General features: G+C 39.8%; 1 protein-coding gene across 1 annotated transcript; it reads left to right on the forward strand.

Annotated features, from left to right (window-relative positions):
- The first annotated feature begins 686 nt into the window (after positions 1 to 686).
- TMEM165 (transmembrane protein 165) lies at positions 687 to 25171 on the forward strand. The gene is made up of 6 exons (XM_058547112.1): positions 687 to 1115; positions 12258 to 12483; positions 18117 to 18292; positions 19106 to 19288; positions 23358 to 23463; positions 24339 to 25171. The coding sequence occupies exons 1-6, from the start codon at positions 909 to 911 to the stop codon at positions 24413 to 24415; spliced, it is 975 nt and encodes a 324-aa protein (XP_058403095.1). The 5' UTR covers positions 687 to 908; the 3' UTR covers positions 24416 to 25171.
- Positions 25172 to 26106: the final 935 nt, after the last annotated feature.

Consider the following 26106-nt stretch of genomic DNA (forward strand, 5'->3'; position numbering starts at 1 on the left):
ATCCTTCAATTTCAAAAGCCAAACATTTTGAGAAGCCAGTCTAGGATAGGTGCAGTACAAAACATCCAAAACGCAAAGGCGTTGCAGGACATGGGCAATGTTGGATGTTTTTGGTCTGGGGGTGATTATAGGCAAACGAACAATATCTAAAATAAGGCTTGAAAAATTTTGTCTATTTCCGAAGTCCTATTTTAGTGGTTTGTTTTAAATAATCGTATCTTGACCCTCAGTAGATCGCCGCCTCGGAGATGGCACCGAGAATCGTTGAGGGAGTGCGGAACCGGGCTAGGTGTGGCGCTTCCCGCAAGTGCCACGTAACCAAGGCGCTGGAACTAATTTGACATCTAGAAAAAGCTAAGAGAAGCGAAAGGCCGGCATGGATATTAAGGCAGAAGGGAGCAAAAGTAAAGAGCCGTGCAGCGCCGGGACCGTGGGCAGAGAGAGAAAGGAAGAGGGTCCCGGCTGGGGCGCCAGAAGGATGCGAGGAGAAGGTCACGTGGCGCCCAGTACATGCCGGGAGCGCCGGGTCCAATGGGAGGAGGGCGCGAGCCGCACCTCAACCTGCCCGAGGACGTCACGACGCCGAGGCGGACGCTGGGCCAATGGGGAGGCCGTCAAGGGCAGGGGCGGGGCCCGGAGGAATTGGGCTGGGCCGCCCTGAGACAGTTGGCGGAGTCCTGTGGCCGTCGCGGGAGAGGAGGGGCGTCGAGCCTGCGGGCGCGGAAGCCGGCCTGCCCTAAGCCTCACGCCCGCCCCTGCCACCTCCCGCATGGTGCCGGCTCCTCACTAAGCGGCGGCGGCGGCGGCCAGGCGTGAGGGACGCGCGGCGGCGGCGGCTCGGGGTCCAGGCTTCCCGTCGCCGGCACTTCCTCCTGCGGCGCCCGTGCGCGGCCGTCTCGGCGGGCGGGATGGCGGCGGCGGCCCGGGGCAGCGGCCGCGCATCTGCGCCCTGGCTGCTTCTGCTCCTGCTGTTTCCGCTGCTGTGGGCCCCGGCCGGGGTCCGGGCCGTCCCCGACGAAGATCCTAGCCACCGGAACAAGGAACCGCCGGCGCCTGCCCAGCAGCTGCAGGCGCAGCCCGCGGCCGCGCAGGGCCCCGAGCCAGCCCGGGCCGAGGTGAGCGAGCCGGGCCGGGGCGGGCGGGGCTGCGGAGCCGGCGCGCCGGGTACCAGGCTCGCGGCCGCCCGGAGCGCCGCCCTCGGCCCGGGCTGCCGGCGGGGGGAGGGGAGCCCGGCCCCGGCTCCCGGGGGGGGAGACGGCGGAGTGCGGTTTTTCCCGGTCAGGCCTGGCCGCGCCCGGCTCCTTATGGGGGAGGGGACGGGAGAGCCCAGCAGGCAGCCCACTGGAAACATTTAGTTCGGGAGGACAGGGATGCGCGGAGCCAAGGGCATCTTGCTGATCTGATGTATCCCAGCGCGCTGGACATGCTCATCCCGGGTAGAAAGTTTTTAACAGGGAGGCTGGGAGGCCTCGCGTATTGTCTGAGGATAACAGCATCGGCCATTTCATTGTGTTAACAGCTTATCCCAAACTGCTTACCCAAATTCAGCTTTGCACGACCTGGTCGTTTTTGCCAAATATGTATGGATTATGAAGCGTGACTCTCACTTTTTAACAACATGTTCTGGCTTGTAGGCAGTAGCCCTTAGGAACGCAGAACCTTAACAGTACAGGGTGTGCAGAGGTATGGGATGCCAAAAATAAACTGCTAAGTGTACCGGGACCCTGTTCTTTGGCCTTCACTAAATAGATATTAATTACGGTCTTAATTTATGTTAGTAGCATCACTTAGTCACTTGTATTCAAAATCTCGGCAGCGTTTTAAGATTTCTTCCCTCTGCCAGTCCTGGGCTTTCTCCTCATTTCCAATTTGGTCTCCTGAATTCAGGCCCTCTGTGCTCTCTTCTAGTATGGACGTTTTGGCTCTCAACCTCCCACTGCCGCCCCAGGCTACATTCAGCCTGTGGCCACCTAACTAATCTTCCTAAACGCTGAATTCTGTTTTACTCCTCGGGAAGCTTCAGTTAGTTGCCCTGCGTACTGATTTCAGCGCAGCCTCTTGAGCAGCATGTTCAGGTTTCTTCTTGATCTGGCCGCAGCCCACCTTCAGGCTTTTTAGCCCCCACTCCGTTGCTCATATGCTATACAGTAGTCCCCCCGCCCCCTGTCCTGGGGGATAGGTTCCAAGACCCGCAGTGAATACCTGAAAGGGGGGATACTACCAAACCCTATGTATACTGTGTTTCCCCCTAGACATACATCCGTGTGATAACGTTTCCTTCATAAATTAGGCACAGTAAGAGATTAACAACAGTAACTTCTTTTTGGCATGGGAACCGCCAGCATCACTCCTCTTGCGCTTTGGGGGCATTATTAAGTAAAATAAGAGTTAGTTGAACGGAAGCACTGCAATACTGAGACAGTCGCCCAGGGTGGGACCAAGCAAGATTTCATCACTCAGAACAGCATGCAGCTTAACAGTATGAACTGCTTATTGCTGGAATTTTCCATTTAATATTTTTGGACGGCAGTTGACCAAGGGTGACTGAAACCGCAGAAAGCGAAACCACGGATAAGAGAGGACTGCTATACTCAAACCAGAGACGGGCCATGTGCTCTGTCGTTAGTCTCTCCAACAAAAGGCCTTCCTAAAAAAGGGCATCAGGGAGCTTGAAGCCCACTCACTGGTCAGAACCTGTCCCACCTTTGAAGCACCAGCAGATACCTCCTCTCTGTGAAGACCTGCCTAAAATTTCCTGGTTAAAAGCAATTTCTCTCCCCCTGTGGCACTCCTGGGCCCAGCTGATGCTGCCCATCATTTCTACTTCTGAAATTTAACTGAAATGCTGATTCATGACATTTATTCTTAGTGTTCATCATTTAGCCTTCTTTTGTCCTTTAACTCATTATCAGAAGTTTATTTTAAAACTATTTGGGATTAAGTAGCTTTGTGAGTGAGTGAGAAAGAGATATGGGCCGGCCCCATGGCTTAGTGGTTAAGTGCGTGCGCTCCGCTGCTGGCGGCCCGGATTCGGGCCGGGCGCGCACCGACGCACCGCTTCTCCGGCCATGCTGAGGCTGCGTCCCACATACAGCAACTAGAAGGATGTGCAGCTATGACATACAACTGTCTACTGGGGCTTTGGGGGAAAAAATAAATAAAATAAATAAAATAAAAGAGATATGAACGTAACTTTCCAGGCCTTTCATCAGAGTTTTATTTGTGTGGTGATTTTTGACTGTACAAATAGTGGTAGGTATGGCTATTTATACCCTTTTAGACAGCTTGGAAAAATCTAGCCATGTAAAATAAAGGCACCAGTGTCCAGTAACCATATTTAAAGGATCTTAAGGATCTTTGTCTTTAAAGCTGGGGATGTGGAGGGAAGGGGCAGGCACAATATAATAGGATTTTTGGTGGTTCTTTTTAGATACGAAGTTATTCAAATTTCTTCCATATTGTAGTAGAATCTAATTGTCTTGTTTTTAATTATATTTTCATGTAACTTTTTGATATGGCTCAAGTGGTTTTTTTCACCACCTACAGTACTACAGTATGTTGGAAGTATTTTTCTTTCACATGTTTTCTAAACTATGTAATATAAGTATCATTTGCTTTTTTTGTCCACTTGGTGGAGGTAAAATATGGTCAGAGTTCCATTTAATATCATATAAGCAAGAGTACAGCATTGCTGAGTATCCGAAAGTTTCAACTGTTTTGATTTGCAACTACATGCAGTAGATCTTTAAAAGGGTAGGATATGTAAATTTAAATACCCTTTTCATGCCACTGTGTGAGTGGATTTCTGAAAATGGAGGGAAGAAAATCTCTCTTTCATTGGTAGGCATTCATGTGTAAGATGTATTACAAAATTGTAGTTGTAGCTTACTTATAGGATGCTTTGAAGCGAGATAACTGAACTTCCAATAGGGCTTTCTATATTGGGTATTTTTTGTCTCTACAATCAGGTAAAAAAAAAAAAAAAGTTGGGGACTTTGCTCTGAGCATATAGTTACAATTAAACCCCAATTTGCAAACCCATGGGAAAAAGGACTTTGGATCCTTTCCTTTATGCAGTTTATGCTTCTAGCCACTTAGTCAGTTTTTTTCTTATTCCTTCCCTGGGCAGAGTATGTAATACAAGAAGCATTAAGTCCCTTTAGTTGGGGGAGATCAGATAGATGTAATAAAGGTAATTTATGATTTGCTGCATTTTCTGGAAATCCAAAGAACTGCTCTGGTTGCATAACACTGTCGATAAAGCCACAAAAGCCTATTACCTACCCAGTACTAATTCTTGTTATTGTATTTCTGCTTTACTGTTTCTTGGCATTTCTTTTATTTATTATATTTTAACTGTGAGAAGGCTCCACACAATATTTTAGACTTTTTTCCATTTTCATTAAGTTGCAGTCCTGCTCCATCCAGTCCAGACTCCCAATTATAGCTTCTTTACAGCTAAGATTGAGGCCATCAGGTATGAGGACTCTCGTCTTACTCGTGATTGCTGTGTCAGAATGAAATGATCATTATGTTACTGAATTGGTAACAATAATTTGTAATGAAATCTACCATCAAAGTAATTCATTAAAAAAAATCAGTGAAACTGAATACATTTAATACATTTCAAATGTCAAAATTTATAAGTACATCACAAAACAACATTCATAAAAATAAAATTAACATTAATTAAATAAAAATGTATTTATAAAAATGTAATTAAGTGTATATTATTTTAATATGAATTAGCAAGTAACAGTAATTAAAAAATGAAATATTATGTAAAAAACAACAAACTAGGGGCCGGCATGGTGGCGTAGTAGTAAAGTTCGTGTGCTGCACTTTGGCAACCCCGGGTTCACGGGTTCGGATCCTAGACTTGGACCTACACACCACTCATCAAGCCATGCTCTGCTGGCGTCCCACATGCAAAGTGGAGGAAGATTGGCACAGATGTTAGCTCAGGGCCAATCTTCCTCACACATACAAAAAAACCAGCAATGCAACAACAAACTAAACTGCCCATAGATAAAAAGAGGTGATAGTGAAAATCTATAATAAAATGTCATTTAATCTTTTATTTTAATGCTATCTTTTAAAACCAGGCTTATCCATGGTGTCGTTGTTTAAGTTGCATGTATATTTTTGTGCACATTTTGCCAACTTTGGAAAAAGGTTTTTCTGACTTCATACAATAAAGTAATGGTGAGGAGACAGATCTAAGCCAGTTCTAAGTGTTTTCTTCTGACTCCTTTATCTTCAAATAGTCTCCCCTCTTGTGTGATAACTTTTGTTGAGCGACTTTGTTTTTGTTTTTTTGCAGGGACATCAGTCTTTTTCTTGGTAACAGGCTGTAGATTTTGTTTCAAAGAAAGCATCTTCATCTTCTAGTTTCATCATGTGTAGATGGAGATTCCGATGCAGGTATCTGTGTCAGTTTCAATATAGTCACATATGTGTTCATTTGAACTCTAGAACTAGAATAGGAATTATTTTTTCATTGTTGATTGTCATTTTCTTCCTTCTCGTGAAGATCATGAAAGCATAAAAGAATACTTTCTAAATGAAGGTAGTTTTTTTTTCATAATTTTTCAATTTGGAACTAATTTTAACATTGAGTAAAGCAGAATTTTATTCAGCAAGGTTTTTTTTTTTTAATTATAAGTTGTTGACCCTGCTCTCAAGATGTAAATAATTTGAGTTTCAGTCCCAAATTAAAATACTGAAATAGTGGTATTTGTACTGAGGAGAGCGCTATTTCATTACTTAATATGCTGTAACACTGTGTAATGAACAGTGGGATGCCAAAATTGTAATTATGGTTACTGCATCTGACCCTCCTGTACACATCCAGATATTTGCTTCTATGCCTATACTTCTGTCTGTCTTCATATATTGGACAAAATCATCATCCTTTCCATCCCTCCTCTGTCCTTGGGCCTGTTCTCCTCTGACCTCCAGTACTTTCCTTCCTCAGTGTCTTTATTCTCCCCTTTTCCTTGGTTCCTTTCTATCTGCTTACACATGCCCACAGGTTTCTCCTATTTGAGAAGAGAAAAAAAAGGCCATTAATTTAACTCTACTTGACTACGTTAGTTTCTGTTCTTCAGTTTTATAAACCAAATTTCTATGTAGGGAATTAGCTGCTTTTCCACTTTGCTTCAGTCTTCCATTATCTGGCTTTAGCCCCTTTTTATTGAAATTCCATTTTTGAACCTGCCTAATTGCTAAATTCAGGGGTCTTTTTGAGTTCTCATTTGACACTGTTAACTCTCCACATTTTTAAGTGTCCTACCCCATCTTGTCTGTATGAACTTGGGAAAATTATTTAACCCTATTGGTCCTCAGTTTTTCCTCTTGTGTTGAGTTGGGATAACAGCTCTTAAGGTTTTTAAGTATCAAAACAATGTATGTGAAAATACCTGGCATCTTGTTAGTAACTCGGTGAAGGGTGGATGCCCGTAACTTGATCATTTGTGATGCTCTCCAAATATCTAAGACAGTTTTGTTTTCTTTTTTATTCCCCTCTCCACCCACTTCCCTAAATATAGATATTCTCTAAGGCTCATGTTTTCAACTTTATCTCTGCCTTTTTCCTTGGAAATCTCATCTACTTGCAAAGCTTTAGCTGATATATTTAGGCTGCCAGCAGCCAGACACGTACCTTGAGGCTGTGCTGGCCTAAACTCAGATGTCTCATTTCTAATGACCTCTTGGAAACCTTTATTTAAAATGCTTTTTATCACCTCAAATTGAACATGTCTGAAACCAAACCCCTTATTTTTATTCCTCTTTCCCACATACCTTGTAGGGATATGAATATTTCTCCCAGTCAACTAGGTAGAAAACTTTAGCATCATCTTTGATTCTCCCCCCTTTTTAGAGTTCTCTTAATTTTTCCTTTCCATCATGTGCAGTATTTTTTCCTTCTCTATTTTGTTTTCAGCATTGGTCTTGTGTAGCTGACCTCCTAATTAATTGGTCCAGTGGTTGGTATTCTCTGCTTTCTGCCCTGTTAGTCACAGTGCCATAATCATGTTTGTGTCTTCTACTCAGAAACTTTTAAGGACTTCTTACTTGCCTCTGAGCTGGTCCCTGAACATACAGGATTTTCACTCTGGGCCCAATTTATCTTTCTTATCTTACCCCAGCCATTCCTCTGATGGTTTGCTCTGTTCTCAGAACACGCCTGTATTCTTTTAAACTGTTGGTCCAGGGAAGGAGGTAAATGCATTCAGCCCAGTGCATCTTCAAGTTAGCACTCCATAAGTGACTAATGAATCCCACTGAGACTTACAAGGAGCCTTATGAAATGAAACTTAGAACTGACTTCTCCCATTGGTCAAAGGTTGCCCCACAGGTGTTGACTCCTCCATATTTCTGGGTAGTGAATGAGTAAGTGCAGAGTATTTACTGTCTGGTTGTACCTGCAGCCAGTTATAGCCTACAAGGAATTGGGCCTCCGTAGCTGGAATAAGAGATTGGGTCAAGAGATTTTTCAAGTGGTACACAACAGGTGTCTATAATCCTGTGTGTGGTAAAAAATCCAAAAGGTACAGAAGAATGTAGAGTGATAAGTGTGTCTTCTCCTCTTGTATTCTAGTTCTGGGGTCAGCAAACTGCAGTTTACCACTGACTGCCTGTTTTTAAATAAAGTTTTATTGGAACAGAGCCATGCCCATTCATTTAAGTATTATCTATGGCTGATCTCAAGTGACAGCATCAGAGTTGGGTAATTACCACAGAGACATGGCTCATGAGCTTAAATATTTGGCCATTTAAGAAAAAGTTTGCTGGCCCCTGTTCTGGTCATCCTGGTTCCTTCCCTGGAAACACCCACTGTTGACTGTTTCCTGAGATTTGGTGTGCATTAACAACTGTGTGTATACTTTATATACCTACCTAACTCCCCGCCCCTCCACACACGTACATCTGATGACTACATATGTAATACATACTTGTTTTCAACGTCAAAGTATCTTAGTGATTTTTCCTTATTAGTACATATAAAACATTCTTATTCTTACTGTTAGCCCCATAATATTCCAATATATAGAACTACCATGTAGTTAACCAGTTCCCTATTGATGGACATTTAGTTATTTTGTCTCTTTTTATTATTACAAATAATAACATTATATTTATACATGTTTCTAATACAAAAAGATTAACTCCTTGAATGTTCCTATCTTAAACTTTGTTTCCATCATGTACCTGCCAAGACTCATTGCCCACAGTATGCATTGTTTTATTTGAGGGGAGCAAGATCATTAGGGGCTGGAGTTGTTGGGGTAGGCCTTGCTCAAGAGGTTCTCCATAAGTTGGATCTTGAAGAATCTAGATGAATAGGGGGATAATGAAAAGACTGTAGGAAGAGAAGTAGGACTGAATGATTGAAGGCTGTGGTTACCAAAAGCTTGACATGCTCTTGAGCTGCCCTGCCCAGTACTATAGCCATGAGCCATGTGATGGTTCTTACGCACTTGAAATGTGGCTAGTCCCGATTGAGATGTGCATGAGGTGTATGTGGTGAGAAGATACACACTGGAGTTTGAAGACTTAGTATAAATAAAAAGAATGTTAAGTATCTCATTAGTAACTTAAAAAATATTCCTAGAGTAGTATTCTGTATATATTGGGTTAAATAAAATATTATTAAAAATAATTTTATCTGTTTTTACTTTTTTAAATGTGGCTACCAGAAAAATTACAATTACATTATGTGGCTTGCATTATTCTTTGTTGGATAGTGCTGCTCTGGCTCATCCTTCAGTATGGAGTGTAAGGTTCATTTTGGGGACTGGTATGTGATTAGTTGGGAGGTGTTAGATAGTTACCAGAAGTAAGTAACTTGCATTGTATGTTCTAGGCATAAGAAGGCCATTGCAGTTTCTTAAACAGTGTTATAAAGTGATGAGATTAGTTTTAGGAAGATTAAACTAGTTATGTTGTGGTGTGCTACAATAACTAAGTTTAACTGAGTGCTTACTTTGTACTAGGCACCATCCTAAGGGCTTCGTGTGTATTAACTCATTTAATCCTCACAACAGCCCTGTGAGGTGTAGGTACCCCTCATCTTACAGATGAAGCTTGAGTCACAGGGAGGTAAACTTAATGGCCCAAGCTCATATAGTAACTGGTAATGCCTTGGCTGTGAATCTAGGTGGTCTGATTCCAGAGCCCACATGTTAAACTGCCACATTGTGGCTCTGAAGGTGAATGAGAAAAAGGAGGTGATCCTTACTCATAGTAAGCACTTAAGCATTTGATTGACAACGAATGAATGGTAACTGATCATTTTCTGACCCTATTTATTAACATTTTAAGTTTTAAAAATCTTCTATCTTCATATTACCCTGATACTTTTGTTTTAAATTCTTATCACTATGGTTGGTGGTTGTTTAAACATTATGTATGATTTTGGCTATCCAGGACCAGCTCAATATATCACAAAAGCTGTAAGTTGATTTTTCTTGTGTTTTGTATACTTTAAAAAGATTTTAAGAATATGTATTGTTTTGTTTTGGTGTACTTGTAAGGCAAGTTTTATTTTATCCTCTTCATTTCACAGAGGAACAGAGAAGCTAAGTAATGTGGCCAAGGTTTTATGGCTGGGAATTATAAAATCCCGAGAATATGTAGTTTTGATTGCTCTTGTGTTTGTTTTTAAAAGTAAACATTTTCTGTTTGAGCGTGGAGCTAATTGGTCGTAAATGGTGTATATTTATTCCTAAAACTTTTCTTGGACGTCATATCCTAAATATGAAATTTGAAATAAAAGTGAAATTTCTTCATACGAAAGGTATATCCAAGAGGAAAATGTTGCATTAGTGAAAGCCAAATGAAAATGCTTTTTGTTTTTAATGATGCTTAATGCTCATAGGGTATTGGAGGAGAAAGGAAGCTCATTTTTACAGGAACTTCAGCGTAAATGGAACTAACATGGTAATGGAGAGAGAGCTAGAATCCCTTCAAATGGTGCTTGCTTAAGAAAGAGCTGGGGGCCTGCCCGGTGGCGCAAGCGGTTAAGTGCTCCCGCTCTGCTGCGGCGGCCCGGGGTTCGCCGGTTCAGATCCAGGGCGCACACCCATGCGCCGCTTGGCAAGCCATGCTGTGGCAGCCTCGCATATAAAGTAGAGGAAGATGGGTATGGATGTTAGCCCAGGGCCTATCTTCCTCAGCAAAAAAGAGGAGGATTGGCAGATGTTAACTCAGGGCTGATCTTCCTCACAAAAAAAAAAAAAAAATCAAGAGCTGGCTTCCAAGGTGCCCTTTTGATTTAGCCCTAACACCAAATAGTTTCTAAAATATTTCTAGGTCAGAGGTCTAGTCTAACTAATGCCTAAATTTTTCTGATTTTTTTTTTTAAAGGTTCCCCCACCGCCCAAAGCCCCAGTAGATAGTTGTATGTCATAGCTGCACATCCTTCTAGTTGCTGTATGTGGGACGAGGCCTCAGCATGGCCGCAGAAGCGGTGTGTTGGTGCGCGCCCGGGATCCGAACCTGGGCCGCCAGCAGCGGAGTGCACGCACTTAACCGCTAAGCCACGGGGCCAGCCCAATTTTTCTGGTCTTTACGAGTCATGTTTCTGTCATGTGTTAAGGAATGACATGCACACCACGAATTTAGGATCTTATTCTTATCTCTGACATCTCTGACTGGGGCCTTTGTAAAAAAAAAGTACTTCTGTTTTTATCCTGTCAAAAATCTCATGCATTCTTGGGTTTTCTTTTTCTTTTTTATCTCTTAGGTTTCTAGAGATTCATAGGCTTTAAAAATTAATTAAAGATAGGCTATTAGGATTGGAAGAGACCTATAGAAGTGATTTATCTAGTCCAGGGTTTCTCACCCTGGGAACTATTGATATTTTGGATTAGATAAATCTTTGTGGTGTGTTGGGGGGGAGGCTGTCCTGTGTTATGTCCTGACCACAGCAGTGTCTCTGGCCTCGACCCACCAGATGCCAGTAGTTCCCCTTCAGTTGTGACAACCAAAAATGTCTCCAGACATTGCCCTGAGTTCCCTGGGAGACAAAATTGCTCTGGTTGAGGACCACTGATAAAGCACATTTCCTGTAGGTGGTGGTGCTTCTGGAACTCTTGACGTTGAGGAGGGAATTGACCACCTTCTCTAGCAGTCCATTTCAGCTTCAGGTGGCTCTCTTAGGGTAGAAATCGTTTCTCTCTGTGAAGCTAAAACCTGCCATCTGTAGCTTTTTAGTTCTACCTCTTGGGACCATGGAGACTTTCTCAGTTATTGGAACACAGGCACCCAGTCCTTCCTGGTCCCTCATGTGATTGTTTTAGAGCCTAAGTTGACAAACTTTTTTTTTGTAGTGGCCAGATAATAAATATTTTTAGGTTTGGCCTCATATTTGCAAGCTACTTCAGGTCTCTGTTGCATACTTTTCTTTTCCTTCTTCCCTCCCTCTCCCTTTTTTTTTTTTCCCGCAACCCGTTAAAAACGTGAAAAACATTCTTAGCTGGACTTGGCCTCAGCAGTAGCTTGCCAGTCCCTGGTTTTAGAGTCTCTCCCATCTGGGGTGATCTTCAGAGGGCAGTGCCTTCTTAAAATGTGGTGCCTCAGAACCAGTACAGGACTACGGGTAAGGGCTGAGCAGCGCAGAATAATGGGCTTGTCACTAACTTTTTAAAGTGCTTGCTGCCTTTTTGGAGCTTTGTTACATTTTTAACTTAAAATGACCTTAACGCCAACCAAGACTCTAGTTTGTCTTTTTTATTAGGCCCCATACCTCCTAGGATATTTTTAGACTTTAGTGTAGGACCATCCATATATCCAGCTATATTAGACCTCACTTTAGAGCCAACTCTTGCTCTAGCCTGTTAAGCGCTTTGTCGTCTAAAGTGTTAAAGAAATTTCTCTCAGCTTCCTGTTACTAATAAACGTATGTTGGTGTTCTACCCAAGTTATGAATAAGAATTTGAATGAGACATAGCTAAGAACTAAGTCTAAACTCACAAGTACTTAGAAAATAAGGTAATTGTAATGTGTAGATATAGCTGGTCTCTACTCTTTTTTTTTTCCCAATTGTTTGGTAGAATTGTATTTGGATCTGCATTGTAGCAATCATCAATCAGAGATTGCTGTCGTTACTGATGGCTTTCAAAGTGATTAGACAGTAAATAAGTCTAATGACCATGACAGAAAAACAATCTTAATTCACATACAAAATAAAAGAATTTTAAATAATGATTTTTTTCAAAAAATAGCTGATATTTATATTTTTTTAATTTCAGAAAGGTTTTACACCAGCTGCCCCGGTTCATACCAATAAAGAAGATCCAGCTGCTCAAACTAATTTGGGATTTATCCATGCATTTGTCGCTGCCATATCAGTTATCATTGTATCTGAACTGGGTGATAAGACATTTTTTATAGCAGCCATCATGGCAATGCGTTACAACCGTTTGACAGTGTTGGCTGGTGCTATGCTTGCCCTGGGCCTAATGACGTGCTTATCAGGTGAGTTTCCTTTTTCTTCCTAATGAGTTTATTGAATTAGGGAGAAAGCATGGTGTGTGGTATTGAGTCACATTCAACTAGTTATGTTAGAATTTGGTTCACTTTCCAGAATTTAGTAAATAGAAAATGGTTTCAGTACATAAATTCCTAAAAATCGTATTGCACTTTTAAAATTAAATTTTCAGCTATTCACAGTCAAGATACATATTCCTCATTTATTCATTAGTTTGTTTGTTTGTTTTTGGTGAGGAAAATTGTCCCTGAGCTAACATCTGTGCCAGTCTTCTCTCTTTTGCATATGGGATGCCAGCACAGCATGGCTCAGTGAGCAGTGTGTTGGTCCATGCCCAGGATCCCAACTTGCGAACTTAACCACTATGCCACTGGGCCGGCCCATTCATTAGTTTTTTAATCCTTGCTTTTTTTCTTTTCAGTCCAGATAAGTTTATTTATATGTTATATATTAGAAATAGGCATATTGTGTAAAAGTATTTTTTTTTCAAGTGTATTTTAAGATATACCCAATAGAATCTGAATACCATTAACAATTTGATACCCACCATCACCATCATTCCTTTAAAAAAACATGAACAAACTCTTCTTTAATGTTTGGAATTTACATTGTTCTTTTATCTCCTTTAATTCTTATTTTCACTTACTTTCCTCATAGAATTTTACTCTAATGATTATAAGTTTTTGCTTGAAAATCTTTTGTGGATCACACTGTCATATTTATCCTCAGCAAAAATATGCATATAAATTGAATTTTAAAAGATGCTGAATATTTCCTTTAAGTCTCTAAATGTTAACATTTTTTATGGATTGAGTTATAGTTATTAGTAGAGTTGATCAAAGCAAAATATAGCACAAATTAAACAAACATTTTTAAAAAGTTGGAAATGCATCTCTTAATGACATGATTCAAATTAGTTTATATGACCATGAATGATACTTATTGCTAGAATGAAGCAAGGTTTAGAATCAATGCTGATTTTTTTTTTTTAAATAGATTTAAGGGCTGAGAAATATTACTCATATAAATAAGTAGATAAGAAGAAATTTTATTATAGCTGTCTCGTTCAGTTCATTGAACTTGTGGCTTATGTGCTAAAAATCACATACTAGTCTATCATCAAAAATGATTTTTAATGATTTACCAGCTAACAACTTAATAATGTCTTCTGTCGATTTTCTTGAAAGCAGAGAATTGGAAACCCAGGTATACCAAAAAAGTTTTTCTGAAATTTATCAACTGACCATTGTTATACATGTTAGTCTTGTACTTAAAACTACCTTGTTTAACTGTATACATTTAGAAGTGGTTGAGAAAATTGAAATATTAAATTCAGAGTACTTTTGTCAAGAAAGGATTTCATTTTAAAAATTGTATCTTATCACATTTTAAATATATTTTTCTGGAACTTTGGAGCTGCAGATTTAGCTCATTCAATTTATGGAAAATATCTACCACATTCCCTAATTGCCATGGCAGTTCTAGTAAGTCCATAGTAAATCATCTAAGTCATGCTTATTTTCTGTCAGAAAGCATTTGACTGGTTTTTTGAATTTAAATAAACATCATATACATCCCCATGACAACCATCTGCCTTAGAATTCCAATTCTAAAAAAGATGGATGGATGGATTAGGCATGGAACTTAGCCTTGTGTGCCACCTGGGTGAAATCAGTCAGTGGGCTTTCGTATTTCTTTCTGATGCTCTCTTTGCTGTAACAAGACTCTGCCTTAGGGAAAATGCATTTGTTTACACTGGTTGGCAGATGAAAGAGGCACAATTTCTAAGTGAAAATTATTTCTACCAGGGCCAAAATACCTTATTTCTAATGCCATGACCTTATCAGAAACTTGTATAAGACAGGGAAGACCCAAAGCTCTATCTTTGGTTTATGATGGCTTGGTTGAGGACACCAGTATTTCACACCCCCTTTTTGATGCCCTAGAATATCTGTCTCTCCATACTGTGGGGAAACGAACATAGGAAGCTGGGTAAAAGGCATCTTTGTAAAGTGGGCAGAGGGCGACTGAAGAAAGATATGAGAAAGGAGGGCCCGCATGACTCCTTTGACTGCAAGCATGTTTTCAGGCAGATGAGTTTTAGGAAAGAGTACATATGGAAGTTGAACTTCTGGAAATAGATTCTTCTACAAACTATTAATCTTTGTCCCCTTGTAAAGTCTTTGTGTACTCCTGGGGGTATGTCAGTCCTAGTTTGTAGATTGCTCACATGCATCTCTTTTATTTATTTATTTATTTATTTATTTAGTGAGGCAGACCAGCCCTGAGCTGATATCCGATGCCAGTCCTCCTCTTTTTTGCTGAGGAAGTCTGGCCCTGGGCTAACATCCATGCCCATCTTCCTCTACTTTATATGGGACGTCACCACAGCATGGCTTTAGCAGGCGGTGCGTCGGTTTGCGCCCAGGATCCAAATCGGCGAATCCCCGGCCGCCGCAGCAGAGCGCATGCACTTAACTGCTTGCGCTGCGGCCGGCCCCACATGCATCTCTTTTATACTTCAGCAGAGGGCTAAGCAGGCTAGGGAGGCTGCCTGGGGTGTATCCAGGCTCTGCCTCCTCACTCAGCTGGGGGATTTACCTAGCCTCTCTCTGCCGTCTGACAACAGGGATGATAATCATATCTATGTTAGAATTTTGTTATTATTGCTGTTCCCCTCCTCCTCAGAGCCTTCCTCCCATTTCACTCTTTATCCACTTGCAATCTGATTTCTGCTTCTAACGCTGTTGTAAAGGCTTCAGTAATCAGCTTTTCTTATTACAGAGTTCAGTTTTGATTTTAATGAGCCCCTTAGACCACACTCACGGGCATTCCTATCTTTTCATTCTTTTGGCTTCTATGACACCAGGTGCTTCTGGTTAATTTCTCTTTGAAAAAAATTTTTGTACCATAAATATTGATATTCCTCACAGTTTTATCCTTGGCCCATTTTTTTCCCTTCACGCTAATGTTCTTGTGCTGAGTGTTCTCAGTTTAATTACCTGTAAGTCAGCAATTCCCAAATCTGTATCTTCACTCCAGATATCTTTCTTGGAACGTCAACATTGCCGAGATGTAGAAGGACCAGTACATTTGTAGCTCCATTCTGACTTGATGCAAAGCACTTGCTTAAAGAGAAATAACCTCTCGTTCCTGGAGCAAACGGGCTTGAGTGTCTGAGAAAAGATTTCCAAGGAAAGAGGAAATAGAGGGACAGTAACCGGGGTTAGAAAAACAGTTATGCCAAGTAGTGTTTTGCTCTCTATGGAGCTGTCAAGGCAAAAAAGGTGGGATTATAAGTGTCAGTAAGTAGTAACAGTTTCTTAGATCATCTGAAGATAGAAGGAAGACTAAGTTTAGGAGATTTAAAAAGTTTGCTATGTTTCATTTTTAAATTTTTAAAATTTTTTATGGAAAATATTTTAAATTTACAAAGTTACAAAAATAAAACAGCACAAAGAACACCTATATACCTTTTATCCAGACACCTGTTAACATTTTACCCATTTGCTTTAGCATTTGTGACCTATCTGTCCATTTATCTATATCTAAATAAAATTATGTGTATGTACACACATGATTTATTTATCTATAGATATATAATATATACGTGTACATATGCAATTTGTATATCTATAGATATATGTGTATGTATACACATAATTTAGTATATATCTTTATATACATAATAGATTCATTACTTTAATCTATCATCTGTATAGTCTTTTAATCTGAAATGTTTCCACAGCCGTTTCTTACGTGTTTTACAATATTAACATTTTTTAAGAATACAGCCCCTCCCCCTTTAATGGACTGTTACTCATTTTGTGTTTGTCTGGTGTTTCCTCGTGATTAGATTGAGGTTATGCATTCTTGACTAGAACACTGCATAGGTGATGTTTGTCCCTCTAAGATACCACGTCTGGAAGCACATGATGTCCATTTGTCCCTCATTGATGATGTTAGTTTTGATCACCTGGTCAAGATTTCTCTTATATACTGTCTTTTTCTCTTCCCTTGCAATTAATATGCAATCTTTAGGGAGCTACTTTAAGACAATACAAATATCTGTTTCCCATAGTTTAGCATCAGTTGATGACTCTTACGTGATCGAAACCTTGATGCTTGCAAAATGATGGCTAATTCCAGTACCTCATCCATATTTACCAGTGAGCCTCGGCATGCTACTCGAAGAAAGAGGTCTCCTTCCTCTCCCATTGTTTTGTCTATTTATTATCAGTATGAACTCATGAATTCCTTTTTGCAGTGGTTTATAATTAATTAGTTAACTCTACTGTTGCTTAAATTGTCCCAGATTTGGTGGCTGGGAGCCCCTCTAGGCTGGCACCCGTGTCCTTGTGACATGCTCCCATTATTTGTTTTTGTGCTTCCTTACTTTCTAGTATAACAAGATAATACAAGTTCCTCTTGTACATACTCTGCCCAGTCCTTGAATTAATCATTTCTCTGAGGAGCCTTTACTGGGGAATGGTATAAGAAACTAAGATATGGGTGTAAAGTTGGCTCGTTGTTACTGAGATATCTTTGCTTCTTGGCCTTTTCAGTGGACAGAGCTAGAAAACATGTCTGTATCACACATACATACACATATACACAAATATACATACATATATAATTCAGATATAGATGTGCACATAAGCATATGTTTGGTACATTTCTAAACATGATTTTAAAATCTTTTCAATTTTGTAATGTAATGAAGTAGGGAATAGTTGACCTATGCAGTTATACATTTGATGTTCAGGCAAATTTCTAAGTGTTGTACTCATTTTATCAAAAGAGCTTGTGAACTAAAGAGTAATTGCATTTATTACATATATGGAAATATCCTCTGGCCCTTCCATGGTTTTTAAGTTTTAATTATTGAACTGATATTACTTGTGTGTGTTTCACATTTAGGATTTGGGTTCTTGATGTAGTTCCAAGTATAGTTTTTGTATAACTTATATACTGTCCTGTTGCCTTGATGATGGGAAAGAATGGTACTAAATAAGTTTGAGTCTGTTGTAAATGTTATTTTAATATATGTATGAAGAATTATTAGTTTTCTTTCATAAGATATATTTATTTTAAATAGTTACAAAGGAGCAGAGTTTCAGTCATGCCATATGAGAACCTTGTCATGATTCTTCACTATATAAGTTTGTAATTTAAGGATTTGTGATGAAGAAATATCATTTACATAGAAAAATGGTGTAGCTTCCAGGTTATAAGATTTCAGGATCCTTAGAGGGCATCAGAGTTAACCTTCTAGCTCAAGTACTATGCCCTGTACGACATGTGGCAAGCTAGCCCCTGGCCGAACTGGAGAAGAGTTCATTATCTCAGGAGAGGTCCTTGTGGAACATGTGCCATCTTCAGCTGGACCATTGATTTCTTGATAAACTATGTTAGGTCATTGGCTAGACCTAAGGGTTCAATATTGGTGGAGGGAAAGAAGTGAAATTATTGAAGGGTTATTACATATTAGATTAGCATCTAATGTGAACCATTTTTTCCTTTAAAACAGTGGTAAATTATGGTTTCTGAAGTTAACTGTTCCTTTGGTTGATTGTGATGCGCGCTAATTAACCAGATACATTGTTGCATTTTCTCCCAGTTTTGTTTGGCTATGCCACCACAGTCATCCCTAGAGTGTATACATACTATGTTTCAACTGCATTATTTGCCATTTTTGGCATTAGAATGCTTCGGGAAGGTTTAAAGATGAGTCCAGATGAAGGTCAAGAGGAACTGGAAGAAGTTCAAGCAGAATTGAAGAAAAAAGATGAAGAAGTAAGTCATAGCACTGTTAAATATCTGGACCAAAAAGGCACTCGGCTATGAATAAACACCATCCAGAGATTTTGCAGTGGTCCTCCATATCTGTGTGATACATGTAGGCTACACAAAAATAGCTTATTTTGCTTAGTTTTCATTCCTATACCTGACTGTGATATGACTCTGTCTAGATTAGTGTAAATGTGGTAGAGAAAGGATGTGGGGATGAATACTGAACATGTGTAATCAGGTTCCTTAATTAGATTTATTATAAGAAAAGCAGGAACTGTGGTTTATAATTTTGCATATTTCTTCCCACAGCATCTAGGATAGCAAATGATCAGTAAATATTGTTTGGTTTATTTCATTTTTGTGAGGAGGACTAGCCCTGAGCGAACATCTGATGCCAATCCTCCCCTTTTTTCTGAGGAAGATTGGCCCTGAGCTAACATCCGTGCCCATCTTCCTCCACTTTATATGGGACGCCGCCACAGCATGGCTTAACAAGCGGTGCGTCAGTGCGCGCCCGGGATCTGAACCTGCGAACCCTGGGCCACTGCAGCGGGGCACGCGCGCTCAACCACTTGCGCCATTGGGCTGGCCCCCATTTGGTTTATTTTATTTGGGTGGAATGGAAGAATTGAGAATATAGCATTTGTTGCTATGTGAAACCAGTGGTTCAAAAGAGAAGTTTGAGGTTACATAACTTTAGTTTCTTGGAGCATATTCCATAGAATTTAAACACTTCTTAAAAGAAAGATTAAGTAATTTTGTCCTATTTTGATTTGCTTCCTGGGATTGTCTTTTTTTTCCTTTTTTTTAATTTAGTTTCAACGAACCAAACTCCTAAATGGACCAGGAGATGTTGAAACGGGTACAAGCACAACAATACCTCAGAAAAAGTGGCTGCATTTTATTTCACCCATCTTTGTTCAGGCTCTTACGTTAACATTCTTAGCAGAATGGGGTGATCGCTCTCAACTAACTACAATTGTTTTGGCAGCTCGAGAGGTGAGTGGTACTTGAGGGCCGACTGCTTCTGTATTAACTCAGCATAACTAATGCTCCTTTGCCCCAGAGGACACTAGGCAGAGTCAAGGTGGGCCAAGGGATTATTGCATATGCTAGACTATTTGTTTTAGATCTCATAATCCTGCTACTCTTTAAAGTTGACCTTCTTCCAGTTTCTACAGTCAGTCAGATAGTATTCCTGTGTCCAAACTTAATTGCTCTCTTTTGACTCTTCTTCCCTTCAGTTTGGCTGAAATGACGCTGTGGCAGTTGTTTTGGCTTAGTTCTCTTTCTTTTCTCAGAACTTTCATTTCTATACTTGCTGAGATATTATTATTAAAGGCCAGTTTGGCAATAAATGTCTCAAGACTTAAAGTGGATATCTTTGGGTTCTTCTGTTCCTTGTGCTGAAGAGACAGTTGACCGTTGCAAAGATTAATTAGAAAATTTAAGTCTTAGCCCCAGAATACTAAGACCTAGGACCATCTTGTTCTAGCCTTCGCTCTACAGATAAGGAATGTGAGGCCCAGAGAGACTGGATGACTTTTCCGAGGACATAAGTTAGTCAGAAACATGGGCAACGACTAGAGCCAAGGCTATCTGTTTCTAGCCTTTTCTACTATATTTTGTTCATAGTTGTCAAGTGCTACTTACATAAAAGATACCTGTTTTTAAAGAATTTTTTATCTTTATTTCTCTTGCGGGGAATAGTCAAGTTTTACCTGAGGTGTCTTCTTTTTCACACATTTATTAAGCTTTACTGAGGAGATGGTAGAGGGATGGATGCTGCTGCTACTTTCCAGGCTCTTCTTGCTCTTAACCAATATTACTTATCTGTTTTTATATCTATTAAATTATATTGTTTTTATCAGATGGTAAGATTTAGATAACAAGCTTGATTTGTATTTGTTTTTAACTCCTAGGAAATACCTACTATAAAAGCACAAGTTCCTTAACATAGGCTTCAGTTTAAAATATAAAACAAGAGTTGAACGCAAGGACTAAGATAGTTGAGGCAGGGCTGTTTTGTCAGAGAGGCCTCAAGAATGCTGTATTTTGGAGAAAATGGAACTCGAATTTTCATTCGATTACCATATTTTAAAAGAAACTATCTTTTAAAATGTCACTTTAATGGCCTTGGCCTATATTTTTCTTGAATTCTAGCCTTTTTTTTTTTTGGCTTTCAGATTGCCAGCATTGGGACTTGAAAGTAAGTGAGCGTTGTGTTGTGGTGGTGGTGGTTCTGCCATGGTAAGCTATCATGATGGCAGAATCATTGCATTTTTCTTAATGCTATCATCTGAATGGCACAGAGTGACCCCTGAAAGGCTCAGGATTCCCTGTCTGTGAGTTACCTTGGTCCACTGCCTTCTAGCAGCACGGCGTACGCTGACTGGGTTTGAGTCTCTTGCGACGTGGCCACATGATGGGTTTGAGTCTCTTGCGACGTGGCCACATGACTGCAGCACCTCCCTGTGGCCTCCTTCGTGGGTTTTTCTACTGATGAAACAAGATAATGCATGTAGGGCCCCTGATACAGTGAGCGTTCAGTGTTAGCCACCTTCAACACTGCCAGCACCTTGGGGATATGTAACGAGCTTTTCAAGGGCAGAAATACGGTTATCTATTTTTGTTCCCTTCACATACCTAATTTTTTTTGGTAATTTTTTTGTATAAACGATACAGTAAGTCTAGTTCAATCCATTTTAGTCTGAACTTCGTTTCTGTTTCCAACATAATTGAGTGTTCCCACATTGGATTTCACAGAATCCTAGTGTCCTTTGAGATGTTCCTGGGTACAAAGCAAAAAAAAGAAAAAGAAGAGAAGATTCCAGGGTCAAATAATATATCCTGGTTTTGTTTTGAAGGCTGAGTATACAAAATAACAAAGACTCTGAAAAGTCCTGCATTAAAGGAACTATTTAATTTTATTTAATCCAGTGATTTTTCAAGTACCACTTTTAAATAGAATGAAACCATCTTCTGGGATACCAGTTTTAGAAGTTACAATACACAAACAGAATTTGGGAAATGTAGTCCCACTCTTTTGTTCTTCACAGCAGATGTTTCAAACTGTCTCCATACACATACACTGTCCACTCTACAGCAAACAGCCCTACCTCCTACTTCACAGGGAGAAGCAGAAGGCATCTTTTCTTCATTCCCACCCATCACAGTGGCAGTCCTTTCCCTCCTGTATTCTGGATCCCAGCCCTCCATGCCCCCACTTCCAGGGTAAATCTTTGCGTTTCTCCCAGCCCAATTTTTTGAGCATTTTAGCATGCACAAGTTTTTCTCATCTAAAAATGTTTTACCCCTTCCTCAGTTCTACTTCCCTTCCAAATACAACCCTCTTCCTCCCCTTCCCCCAGTCTCAGAGGGCTTGGCTGTGATGGGAACAGGAGTTAGCTCTATTTTCTTGCTTACTAAACCCCCTGGATTCTAGTTTCTGACCTCACCGGTAATGTTGATAAAAAATGTTGATAAGGTGCTGCAGCCATCAACAGGTCCCGCTGAGGTCATCTTGGGAAGCTAATTGCCTTGCCACCTTTTCAGTCTCCTTTGGGCTCCTTTTCCTCTGTCATCCCTTCAGTGTTGCTTTCCTCACGATTGTCTTGTCAGCATCCTCCTGCATTCTCTCCCAGGGTTATTTTATTCAGTCCCGCAGCTGATTCACCATTGAACTCAACTCACTCTTGGACTTCTCCACTTTTAACTCCTGTCGGCATCCACGAATCCTTTCTCCAGTGCTTTCTCTACCTTTCTAATCACGTTGGTATTACCATGATTCATCCACAGAATTATGGGTGAGAAACTTGGGTGTCGTGCCTGATTTTTGTCTTTGATAACATCTATCATTCACGTATCACTAAGGTATCAGTTATGCCTCAGTTTCTCTCAGATCCATCTGCTTTTCCCTGCCTACAGTCTCCCATCCCAATCCAGGCCAACATTGTTTCTAACCAGGGCTATTGCAGTAGCCTCCCAACTGATCACCTCGCCTCCAGTTCATTCTCTACACTAGACTTTGAAGGCATAAATCTGTTCTGTCACTCCCCAGCTAAAAACCAACCAGTGTCTAAAAGTCTATAAATTCTTAGCTAAGCTTACAGGGTCCTTTATCACCCAGCTCCCTTCTACCCTGATGGACTTCTCTCTAGAAATGCTGAAGTACTCTGTAGTTGTCTCTTACTGCTGGCTTGCTATCTACTAGTGTGTTCCCTCTCCCACAAAACAAAGTCAAATCCTCCTGCTCATTCTTCAGGGCTATCTTTTCTGGAAAACTTTCACTGGTTTTCCCAATCTGAGTACCTCTAGTTAGCTCTGGTAGTAAGTGTTTACTGAATGAATACTATGTTCCTGGGGCTGAGTTAAAGCACTGAGGATGCAGTGGAGAATAAGGCAGGCCAGGTCTCCATTCTTGGGAAGCATAGTCAGACTATACTGTAAAGGCTTAGTTTCCTCACAATATCAAATACTGCCTGAGGGAAGAGATGTCTAGGGTAAGTCTCCTTATCACTTAACACTTAAGAGCTAAATATTGCCTGTGAATTAAGTTTAAGAACTGCTGAAAGGCTGACTTAGGGTTTTTTTTATTTGTGAGGAAGATCAGCCCTGAGCTAACATCCGATGCCAATCCTCCTCTTTTTTTGCTGAGGAAGATTGGCCCTGGGCTAACATCCATGCCCATCCTCCTCTACTTTATATGGGATGCTGCCACAGCATGGCTTGACAAGCAGTGCATCAGGGCATGCCTGGGATCAGAACCTGTGAACCCCGGGCCATTGAAGCGGAGCATGCACACTTAACCACTGCGCCACTGGGCCAGGGTTATTTTGATCTTATACATATTTGAGTTTTTTTCTACTTTTATCTCCAGTCCTAGGTATAAATTGGAACATATTCCTTCAAGCAGCTATTACACTTTTCATAAATTATACACCTGAATTTTTAGAACTGTTTTATACTTTTTTGTTCTTGTTGACCTCCATTTTTAGTGCTTAAAAGTTATCTTTCTCAGGTAGCAGTTTCAGTCTTGGTTTTAAATTAATGTTATACTTATTTCCAGGACCCCTATGGTGTGGCAGTGGGTGGAACAGTGGGACACTGCTTATGCACCGGATTGGCAGTAATTGGAGGAAGAATGATAGCACAAAAAATCTCTGTCAGAACTGGTAAGTTTTTCTTTTTTTAAATTACAATCATGTGCTGCATAACCACGTTTTGGTCAATGACTGACCACATATATAATGGTGGTCCCGTAGGATTAGTACCATAGAGCCTAGGTCTGTAGTAGGCTGTACCATCTAGGTTTGTGTAAGTACACTCTATCATGTTCACACAACGATGAAATCGCCTGATGACGCATTTCTCAGAATGTATCCCCATCATTAAGCCATGCATGACTAACAAAGAAAATACCGTTTGTTTTAATTAAGCTTTTACTTCTGAAGTAGACTTGGTCTTTGTAATGATAATCTCTTAGAGGTTCAATGTATTGCCCCTACTACTGCAAACATAGCCTGTTTCTCACATGTGTAGATGTTGGTAAAATACAGATTCATCAGAAAGCATTACTGGATTCATAGTAGCTTTTTGTCAACATATTTTAGTAAAAACATTATGTGGAAATATGATAATTCTTTGGCCTTAAAAATATGTCTTACAAGATGGGAAATCATAGGTGGAGACCATATTTACTGATTCTGCTGAAAATTTCCTATGTAGCTGGTAGGTCCTAAAAATGGAATAAAAACAGTCAAATTTGTTGAACATTCTCTTTAATTGAATTTTAAGATGTTATAGTTCCTTTGTTGGTTGTCAGCACTGTCATATAATTTTGTCATTTCTCAAAACAGTGCTGGAGAAGAAACTTATCCTTCCTGTTCAGAGTCAGGCATGTTAAGTGTTCTTTGCTGAGGAAATGGGGTTTAACTGTTTGTAACTTGTTTTTTAAGTTAGTTTATTAGATTGGAAAAATAATGGGCAATGTCTTGGCTCCCTCATAGAAGAATTTTGCCTTATTTAACCTTTTTCTCTTCTCTTACAGTGACAATCATAGGAGGCGTCGTATTTTTGGCGTTTGCATTTTCTGCACTATTTATAAGTCCTGATTCTGGTTTTTAACAAGCTATTTGTTCATTTGTATTTAAGATAGGTAACTCATGTCTTTATGTACATAGTGTACATTATAACTAAAAGTGATGGAAAATACTGTATTTTGTAGCATTGATTTGCGAGTTTGACCCATTTAATGAAAGTATTATGTCCAAAAGAAATAATCATTGATTCTTTGCAACATGGATTTTTAAAAGAAAGCTGATGTCTGTGTGCAATTTTCTTTTCTTCAGTATAATTATGTTCATGTGGTCTCCGTTTTTTGAGGGATTTTTTGGCTTTTTTAGGGGGTATATACAGAACCACTATGCGGTGGGGCCCACCACCTGATTTTCTTTCAGCACTGACCCCTTTATGAGGAATCTAACTTTTCTCCTGGATCACTGATGTGTTTTAAGATGTTTACCTTAAAATTTTTCCTGGGAGAAGAATGAATGAATTTCTATCTATCTTTTAAAACATTTCCTCCAGCCAGTAAGCAATAGTTTAATCAGAAGTCTTTTTAAAATTAGGTTCTTTGTTTAAAAAAAGAAAACGAGCAAGAGAAATGTATTAATGTTATATTAATAACATGACAAGAATTGTTTGCCAGGTCCATTCTTCATTTTTTTAATTGGGTAGGAAACCCAATATAAAAACAGTCAATATTTGACAATGGGGAATTACCAAATTAAAAGAGAATACTATGAGTGTATTCATATTTTTTCTATATTGAATAAACAATGTAACATAGATGATACAATATAAATAAAAGTGGTATGACCATGCTTGTTTTTCCTTGTGTGTTATACAAGATCATAGCTTTCTAATTCATCAAGGTAGTATTAAATACTTAAAGACCAGTTTCTAAAGTTGATGCAAAAAACAGGAGCCAAGCATTGTTCTAAAGCACTGCCTTACTTTACTTAACTGTCACACAGTTGTATGAGGTAAAAGATACTAATATAAGGTTTTAAAAAAAAAGATTAATTTGCCCAAGGTTACGTGGTAGAGCAGGGAGTCAAACCAGTTTAATTCTAGAGCCCGTAATCATTATGGCAAGGCTACCTCATTTTATCATACCAACTTCAGTAATCACTGTCATTGAAGTCTATTCTGACTTGACTACTAACTAGATTCTATCCAAGCGGCATAACTGCTTTCTCCCAGCCTGGTATATTCTATTACCATATGCAGTAACACTGCCATTAATAGCCTGTTTACCCCAAAGGACAGTTCTCTGGAAACTCCTGCTTGTTCCTTGTATGAGGTAAAATAGACACACAGCAATTCAGGTTTACAGAGCTACTTCAGACGGTCACAATGTATAGTAATTTGTAACTTGAAGAGCTTATGAAAGAACCTAGTTAATCACCCAGCACTGTAAATGCTGCAACGGTTCTGCAGTAGTAACTTTGTAGGAAAGACAGATAGATAACCACTATTGTGAAGAGATCTAAAAGTGGTTATCATCAGTTTAAAACTAGCAGTAGCAAATATTGATGAAAAAGTCGCTTTTGGAAACTTCTAAGGAGTTCTCACCATAAAAAGTGTGTATTACAGGGTAGAAAAAAACAGTGTTCGTGAATTAAGATACAGCACTTCAAAGAAATTTCAGGTTAAATCCCCAGCCTACACCCTCATTCTCTGCAGTTAGATACCCCTAATACTGCCTTAGATTATTGTAAACAGAACAAGCAAGGAATTACGTTCTTTCTTTT

The sequence above is a fragment of the Diceros bicornis genome, chromosome 8, assembly GCF_020826845.1.
Source record: "Diceros bicornis minor isolate mBicDic1 chromosome 8, mDicBic1.mat.cur, whole genome shotgun sequence".
Lineage (NCBI taxonomy): Eukaryota > Metazoa > Chordata > Mammalia > Perissodactyla > Rhinocerotidae > Diceros > Diceros bicornis.